At 36.0% G+C, this 9,671-nt stretch overlaps 1 protein-coding gene across 1 annotated transcript; it reads left to right on the top strand.

Annotated features, from left to right (window-relative positions):
- The first annotated feature begins 800 nt into the window (after window positions 1-800).
- On the top strand, window positions 801-8,189 carry ZNF25 (zinc finger protein 25). Its single transcript, XM_006903164.1, has 5 exons — window positions 801-809; window positions 1,748-1,874; window positions 2,150-2,245; window positions 6,639-6,702; window positions 7,133-8,189. The coding sequence occupies exons 1-5, from the start codon at window positions 801-803 to the stop codon at window positions 8,187-8,189; spliced, it is 1,353 nt and encodes a 450-aa protein (XP_006903226.1).
- Window positions 8,190-9,671: the final 1,482 nt, after the last annotated feature.

The raw sequence follows: 9,671 nt of genomic DNA, 5'->3' as shown, positions 1-9,671 counted from the left end.
TGAAGTGGAAGAGTTGTTGAAAACGAAGGTGTTAGTTGGTTCTTGGTTTGATGTCACTACTTCTCTATAAAGATGTCCAGTACTTTCCTTTTGCTTAGGTTGATGGGGTCAATGTGGTAGGGCCAAACAGCACTTTGTAGTCTAAAGAAACTATATCTTCAATATTTTACAACTTTTTCAAGTGATGTTGAAAAATGCTATGAATTTGGTCTATGTATTTTTGTTCTTTTGTGTGTTTTTTGGTTTTGTTTTTGTTTTTGTTGTTTGTTTGGTTTTCCCCCCCCTTTTCTTTAAGTTCCAAATTTCAGAGCTGGCAAGGGGGTCGCGAGCTGGGTCAGGGGGAGCGATGCGATTCCTGAAGATGGGGGTCATGGGTCAGAGCTGTAGGGGTGTGTCCCAATTCAAGTCCACTCCCACTGTCCACTGCGTCTGCGTGCAGCACCTTGGCCAGTCCCAACATTCAGAGCTGGCGGGGGTTGCAAGCTGGGGCAGGGGGAGGGATGCGATACCTGAAGATGGGGGTCGTGGGTCAGAGCTGCAGGGGTGTGTCCCAATTCAAGTCCCGCTATTGTACTTTTTTGTCATAGAATAATAATAGGTGACCTCAAGTCGACTATATCTCATAACAACTCTATGAACAATAAATTAGAACCTTTCCCTATTCTGTGTCATCCTCATCATCTCTGCCATTATTGCAATCATTGAATTAATTCATCTGGATGAAGGTCTTCATCTCTTTCACTGGCTTCTACCTTGCCAAGAATGATGTCTTTTTCCAAGAACTAGTGTCTCCCGACAACATGGCCAAAGTATATGAGACAAAGTTTTACCATCCAAAGACACCCTGGTTGGACTTCCTCCCAGACAGTTTTGCTTGATCTTTGGTAGTCCATTAATTACTCTTTGGCAATAGACCAATTAATCAGTATCAGTTCTTCTTTGTATGGAGACAGGACACATCCCTGGCTTACACCCTTCCCAAATTTAAACCATGCAGTGTTTTCTTGCTCTGTTCTGACGACTGCCTCTTGGTCCAAGTATAGGTTTCTCATTAGCACAATCAAGTGTTCTGGTATTCCCATTCTTCTCAGAGTCAGCCAGCCACAGTTTGTTATGGTCCACTCAGTCAAATGTCTTTGCATAGCCAATGAAACACAGATATACATTCCTCTGGTATTCCCTGCTTTCAGCTAAGATCCATCTAACATTAGCTATAGTATCCTTAGGGCCACGACCCCTTCTAAACCCAGCCTGGACTTCTGGAAGTCCTTTGCTGATGTGTTGTTCCAGTCGTTTTACTCAGATATAATACTGAATGCAAATAACTTTATTCCCACTTCTGGCCATGGTATACCTCATATATGTTTCTGTTACAGTATCTACTATGCTAGATTGCATTTAACTATTTGCATATTTGTCTCCATAGCAGCTAGAACAGAAAGTCTTTTCTAACAGAAGTATTTACTTTTATTGTGTTTTTACCCCCAGAACAACTATGGGCAGATTGGGATATTACTAAATATCATTTATATTAAGTATGAAGTGTTTCATTCATATCATATTTCCTTAATAAATATTAAATGTTAAGTAATATTTCTCTATCTATATATCAGTATATAAAACAGCATCCTATTTTCTCTTTTCAGAGCCATTTCTACAGTTGGCATATTAAAAAAAATTCATATGTATCTTTTGAGTGGCACTTTATTCTGATCACATCTGTTTGAATGGAAATGTACTGTTACAGGGACCAGTGATATTCAAGGATATTATTGTGGAATTTTCCAAGGAAGAGTGGCAATTACTGAAACCTGCTCAGCGGACTCTGTACAGGGATGTGATGCTGGAAAACTACAGTCACCTAGTCTCAGTGGGTAAGAAAAGTTTCCCTTCTGGTAGTTCACATTTTTTTTCCTCAGTTGCTAGAATATGTGAGCCTTTTATAGGGTTCACTTATATTAGCTTTCATTTCATACAACGCTCAAAGTTGATTAGTTAATTATGTATTCATATGCATAAAAATATTTATATCTCTGCTACTCCATTGAAAACTGAAACTTCCTTTCTTTGCTCTTGAATTGGTACTTCCTTATCCTCAGAGTTTCTTAATTCCAAGGAATGTGTACTATTTTACTTTTTCTGTCAATAGGATATCATATGAATAAGCCAAACACGATCTTCAAATTGAAACAAGGGAAAGAGCCATGGATATTAGAGGTAGAATTTCCACATCAAGGCTGTCCTGGTGAGTTAAGAGAAATTATATCTCATATTATTGACAAGGTGGTTGGGACCTTTTTTAAAAAAAATTAAAAAAGGTTATTTTATGGGGTTTTTTTAATTGGTTTGCTTACAACCATTCAAATAACTTTGTATTTTATACAGTCATTCATATACATTGTATTTTATATCATTAATTACTATTAATCTACGCCTATTATCCACCCTTCTCTTCAGGACTTCATGGAATCTTTCCTATTCCATTACTACTCCCCTCCACCCATCACCCTCAGTAATCTAAGTGATTTATTGCCTTCCCCTTTTGCTGCATCCCTTCTTCCCTTCCCTGCCGTTCCCTTCCCCTTTTGAACACACACACACACACACACACACACACACACACACACACACATATTACAAATCTGACTTACAAGTTTTTTACAAACCTCATTTCTCTTTTATTATTAATAATATTCCTCAGACTTTATTCAACACCAGTTTTAATTTTATGTCTTTCAGATTCTGAAGTGCGATTATAAATATGCTATTAAGTGCTATGAACTCAACTAGAATTCATAGCAACCATATATAATTCCTTATTGAAACTTTGCCCTTTCCTGCACCCTCCTCACAATTTCTACCATATTTAAGTTCTTTGCTGTACTCACTGTGCCACTGCATCTCATTTAATGTCTTCCTTTATTTATTGATTCTCTTACCTACCCAGAATGTTGTCTTTTGCTAAGAGCTAGCCCCTTATGGCAACATGCTCAAAATATGCAAGATGAAGTCTCCAATTACTTTCCTAGAAGGAGAAACCAGGCTGCTCTTCTTCTAAGATAGATTTGTTCTTTTGTCAGTTTATGGTATACTCAAGACTTTTTGGGAACACAATTCAAAGACATCAGTTCCTCATTCTTCTTTATTCATTGCCCAACTTTCACATACCAGGAAGCCATGAAAAATATACCATGGCTTGGTCAGATGCACTTTAATATTTAAACTGACATTCTTGCTCTTTAACACTTTCAAAGAGGTCTTTGACAACAGATTGGACCAGTGCAATAATAACATCTTCACTTCTTGACAGTTGTCACTATGGTTGTTGAGTTGATTTTTATATATGGTGAGAGGTGTGCATCCTGCTTCAGATTTCTGCAGGTCCAGTTTTCCAGCATCATTTGTTGAAGAGTTTATTATTTTCCCACTTGATTGGATTTTTTTCCTTGTTGAATATCAGTTGACGATAGATAGATAGATGGATTAATTTCTGAGTTCTTGATTCTGTTGCATTGGTCTTCTATGTACCAGTACCATCTTGTTTTGATTATTACAAATGTGCAGTTGTTTTTGAGATCAGAAGTGCTATGCTTCCCATTTCATTCTTGTTTTTCAGAAGTGCTTTCCCCTACAAATAGACTTGCCAATTGCATTTTTTCCCCTTTGAAAAATGAATTTATATTCTGTATTGGGATTGTTTGGGGACTGCGTTACACATGTAGATTGCTTTTGGAAGGATTGTCATTTTCACTATATTGAGTCTTCCTATCCATGAACAAGAAATATGTTTTCATTTATTTAGATCTTTTATTGTCCCCAAAGAAATGATTTGTAGTTTTCTTTGTAAAGGTCTTTTGTATCTCTAGTTAGATTCATTCCTAAGTGTCTCAATGTGTTGTTGGCTATCAACAATCTGCATTATGCATATAATGCATACTTGCTTACTGCAACAGGAGGGGCCTGAAACTGTTGCTGCAGAATGTCAAGGACTACAGCCTTCAATATGGATTGAAGCTCAACATCAAGAAAACAAAGATTTGCACCAGTGGGCCAATTGGCAGCATTATGATAGATGGTGAAGAGATTCAGATTGTTAACAGCTTTAGTTTTCTTGGCTAAGAAACACTCTTGGTACCAACAGCCAGGAAATTATAAAAGACTAATTGCATTGGGAAAATTTGCTGTCAGAGACATCTCCAGAGTATTGAAGTGCAATAATGTTAGTCTGGAGACTAAGGTGCACCTGAGCCAGACCATAGTCTTTGCAATTACTTGCCATGCATCAGAAAGCTGGACAATGACTAAGGATGATAAAAGGATAATTGATGCCTTTAAGCTGTGGTGCTAGAGAAGAATACTGAATATACCATGGACTGCCAGGCAAACAAATAGGTTCGTCCTAAAGAACATGATACCAGACTGCTCCTTGATGACAAGGATTCTGAAGCTTGGTTTGACATACTTTAGACATGTTGCAAGGTGAGACCAGTCCTTGGAGAGGGACATCATACTTGAAGAAGTGGAGGGACAGCGCAAGAGAGGAAAACGCTTGATAAGATGGTTTGATTCAGTGACTGGGGTAGAGTAGGTGTGTCAGAGACAATAAGATTGGCACATATAGAGCAGGGTACATATAGGCTGTTGTACATTGGATTGCTGTGCATAGCAGGTGGGTTATCGGCACATAACAATAATACCAACAATGTTGTAAATGATATTGCTTTCTTATTTTCCTTCTCTATGTTTGTGGGGTTGTTTGTTGGTTAGTTGGTTTCTTTTGTTGGTTACTGTAGAGCAATCCCAACTCATATGCTGCCACTTTACTAAATTGGTCTACTAGCCCTCACAGTTTTTTAGTTGAGACCTTGGGGTATTCTGTTTACACTATAATATCATCAGCATATTGTGACAGTTTAACCAAATCTTTACTGACCTGTATATCTCTTATTTCCTTCTCTTGTAATTTTGCTCTAGCAAGTACCTCCAATACAACCTCCAAGATTACCTAACATGGTAATCTTGAGGCCATGGCACCAGGGATATCATTGATGATGTAGGATGGATCCTAGCTAAAAGTAGAGAATACCAAAAGAATGTCTATTTGTGTTTTATTGACTATGCAAAAGGATTTGACTGTGTGGATCATAACAAGCTATGACTAAAATTGAGAAGAATGGGAATCCCAGCACACTTAATTATGCTCATGCAAATCCAACACCTAGAACAGGAGGCTACTGTGTGAACAGAACAGGGAAACATTGTATGATTTAAAATTAAGAAGGAAGTGTATCAGGGTTGTATTCTCTCTCCATACCTATTCAATGTGTTTACTGAGCAAAATATTCAAGAAGTTGGACTCTATGAAGAAGAATGTGGCATTAGGATTGGAGGAAGATTCATCAACATCCTGAGTTATGCAAATGACACAATCTTTCTTGCTGAAAGTGAGGAGGACTTGAAACACTTGCTGAAGAAAATCAAGAAATGCAGCCTTCACTGTGGATTGCATCTCAATGTAAAGAAAACACAAATTTTTATGACTGGACCTACAGACAACGTCATGGTGAATGGAGAAAAGGCTGAATGTGTTAGTAACTTTGTCTTACTTGGATCCACAAATAACAATGTTTCTACCAGCAGTCAGAAATCAGGAGATGGATTGCACTGGGAAAGCCTGCAGTTAGGTACTTCTCCAAATTCTTGAGGAGTAATGATGTCAGATTGAGGACTAAGGTGCATCCGATCCAGGCTATGGTTTTTCTGATCACTTGCTATGCATGTGAGAACTGCACAGTGAATGGGGTGACAGAAGAATTTATGCCTTTGAGTTGTGGTGTTGGAGTAGAATATTTAACATCCATTGACTGCTAGAAAAGCAAATAAATATGTCTGGAGAGAATGCACCCAGAGTACTCTTTGAAGGCAAGAATGATGAGGCTTTGCCTCACATACTTTGGGCATGTTGCTAAGAGTGGGCTATTTTTTTGGAAAGGGGCATGAAGCTTGGAAGGGTGGAGGGTTGGTGAAGAAGAGGAAGACCTTCAACCAGGTGGATTGGCACAGTAACTGCCTCAGTGGGCTCTAGTGTGTGAGGAAGAGTGAAGATGGCACAGAATAGGATGGGGTTCAGATATGGCATTCATGGGGTTGCTATGAGTCATCATCAACTCAGTGGCACCTAACAACAATAAAGACATATACTATAGCTTCTTTGTGCAACTAATTATTTTCCTTGAAATCTCCCCTAAACACAGTTTTGTACTAATTTTTTTTCCACTTAACTTAATGTTCATTGTCTTTAATGGGCTTTCGGTATTCTTTCACTCTTGTTCAGCAGCACTTTGTAGATCTTTTGTTCTCAGATCTTCATTCTTTATTTTTAATCATAACTTTCTCCTCAACATTTTGAAAGCTGTATTTGTAAAATGTCAGAAGTATTTAATTTATGTTCCTTTTCCTGCCTGCTATAGCACTTTTTATCATACTTTCTCCAAACCAATGGAGGTACAGGAAATGTGCACTTGAAAGTTCTTTTATTTGGAAAAATTAGCCTGAAGACCATAATATTGTTAAGATCAATTTGTAAGACTATAATGTTCTGGGAAATTTTATAGTTTTAAATTTTTATTCTTTTATAGAAAACTTATGGAATATTCATTATGTAGAAACAAGATACCAAGAAAGTCAAGTGGAAGATTCAAGGCAAGTTCAAGAATTAGCATTTTTTAGAAATTTTGCAAGAAAAATTCCTGATGAAAGCACTTGGGTTGGGAAAACTAATTAATAATAAGTACAACAAAAATTCACACTGAACGAATCTCACAGAATGTAATCTATTTGGGAAAGCCCTTTTCCACAATACACATTGCATTCAGGAGACTCAAAGTTTGTCATAGACTTTTAACTCTTTTGAATTCTGCAGTAAAGGAAGCTTTCATAGACAAAGTTCAGGCAGTTGAAAGGGCAGTGGAAATAACCTGTGTTAGAGTTTTACTAAAATAAAACTATAGCGTTTACACAGTGGAGAAACCCTATGAATCTAATGAATATGGGAAAATTCATAACAGGTAACAAAAAACAAAGTAAGAAAGGTCTTATAAGTATAATGAATTTTGGCAATTTTTTTCTTTAGGAATGAAGAATCCACAAAACATCAGAAAGTTCATACCAGAGACAAAAACTATGAATATAATAAATGTGGAATGTCCTGCCAGAAATCTTCCCTCATACTACATCAGCATATTCATTCAGAGGACAAACCATATAAATGTAGTGAATGTGGGAAATCGTTCTCTAAGTATGTAGATGTCACAATACATCAGAAAACTCACACCAGAGAGAAAACTTATGAGTGTAAAGAGTGTATGAAAATCTTCTACCACTTGTCATCTCTCAGTAGACATCTGAAAACTCATATAGGGGAGAAACCCTATGAATGTAATCAGTGTGAGAAAACATTCTACCAGAAACCACACCTTGTAGAACACCAGAAAACACATACAGGGGAGAAATCTTTTGAATGTAAGGAGTGTGGAAAGTTCTTCTATGTGAAGGCATACCTCATGGTACATCAGAAAACACACACAGGGGAGAAACCCTATGAATGCAAGGAATGCAAGAAATCATTTTCTCAGAAGTCACACCTCACAGTACATCAGAGAACACATACAGGAGAGAAGCCCTATAAATGTAAGGAATGTGGGAAATCCTTCTCTAGGAATACACACCTCAGAACCCATCAGAGAACTCATACAGGAGAGAAACCCTATGAATGTAATGAATGTAAAAAAACCTTTTACCAGAAGTCAGCCCTCACAGTTCATCAGCGAACACACACAGGAGAGAGACCCTTTGAATGCAATAAATGTGGAAAAAACTTTTACTATAAATCAGACCTCACTAAACATCAGAGAAAACACACAGGGGAGAAGCCTTACGAATGTCATGAATGTGGAAAATCTTTCTCTGTGAATTCAGTCCTCAGATTACATCAGAGAACTCACACAGGAGAGAAACCTTATGAATGTAGTGAATGTAAGAAATGCTTCTCTCAGAAGTCACACTTTATTGTACATCAGAGAAAACATACAGGTGAGAAACCCTATGAATGTGAAGAGTGTGGGAAATCCTTTATACAGAGGTCAAAGCTCATAGTACATCAAAAGACACACAGGGACAAGGTTGAATGAATAGAGAAATTCTTCCTATGTTAATGCATTCTTCTGAATAACCAGATAAATTAAAATAAGATTTCAGTAATATAAATATTATCAGTATGAGAATACATTTGGCCACAGTCTCAAATTCAAAGAAAATTTCTTTTAATTTATAAAAGGGACATTTTACCATATGTCAGACTTCACTGTGTATTAGAACATATTGGATGAATAAAACCTGACAAATGTAAAACATCTTTCAGATGTCATGCCTTTATTAAGCAACATAGATGCCACACAGGAGAGAAAGCCTGTAAGTAAAATGAATGTCAGAAAATGTTCTGTCATGTCAGCCATTATTCTGTATAACAGAGAGTTCACATGAATGAGAAACTCCTTTGAGTATTCAGAAGTCTTCATACTTATATCAGACTCATATATTATTCAAAGGATGTAAAGTTAAAAACTGAAAAGTCAGAAGCTTTTTACAAGTAATAATACTTCATTGAATTTCAGATTATTGATATTGAGATGAAACTTTCATAAATATTTTAAATATGTAAAAGTTGTTTAATAAAAATTTAAATAGGATATGTACTAAGAACAATAGTAAAGGTTATATTGCGTATCTCTTTTTTTAAAATTTTTTTCCATGGAAGAAACATTTTAATTTTGCAATAGTTTTGTTTTGGGGTGTTTTTTTTTTTTCATTAACACAACTTTCAAGTGTTTGTGGGGTAAAAAAAATTTTAAAACTCAAGTAAATTGAATAATAAGGCAATCATAGTAGTACAGAAGAAGACTCCTTTGGTACACAGAACTGTGAGTGTGTTACATGATATATTTGATATGCATGCGAATCTATACATAATTGTGCACAGAAAACATGTATCTTTTTAAAATAATTATATATGCACACACATATATATATGTGTGTGTGTGTGTGTGTATATATATATATATATATATATATATATATATGAAGATGTCTCATAATAGTAAATCTCAGTAATGAGTCCTGTTGTCTATATAAAATATGCATATAAGTGCAACATTGTTTTAAAATTATACTGCATTATTCTCTCTGGATAGGTTTTGATATTGTTACTAATTTAATCCTTAAAAAACTTGATATAAAAATTCTTTTTAAAAGTTTCCAACTGCCTGCCTCATGGTCAATCAAACTTTATTTAAGGAAAGCATCTATTTATTTGCTCCTGGAAGCCTCAATATTTATTCTACTCTATAGAATAAAAAGAAACAGTACTGTATAAAGAAATAAAATATTTTAATGTTTGATTTAGTGAAGAACTGTCTGCTTTTGTTTTTAATATGAAAGTCCTAAATATTCTTCAACATCTTTTTCAACATGGCACAGTAAGTAGAAGTGTAACTCTGCACTACTTTGTAGGCCAAAATCTGTGCATGGGCATGCCTCTTAATCTGTGTGTCAGTTTCATTTCCCATAAAAGTAATAATATAGAAATTGTCCGGAAGTGAAACCAGAAGCTGTGT

Source organism: Elephantulus edwardii, unplaced genomic scaffold (genome assembly GCF_000299155.1).
Source record: "Elephantulus edwardii isolate Elephantulus edwardi_28Jun2011 unplaced genomic scaffold, EleEdw1.0 scaffold00527, whole genome shotgun sequence".
In the NCBI taxonomy this organism is placed as follows: domain Eukaryota; kingdom Metazoa; phylum Chordata; class Mammalia; order Macroscelidea; family Macroscelididae; genus Elephantulus; species Elephantulus edwardii.
Note: the sequence above shows the minus strand (reverse complement) of the source record. Positions and strands in the feature narration are given on the sequence as shown.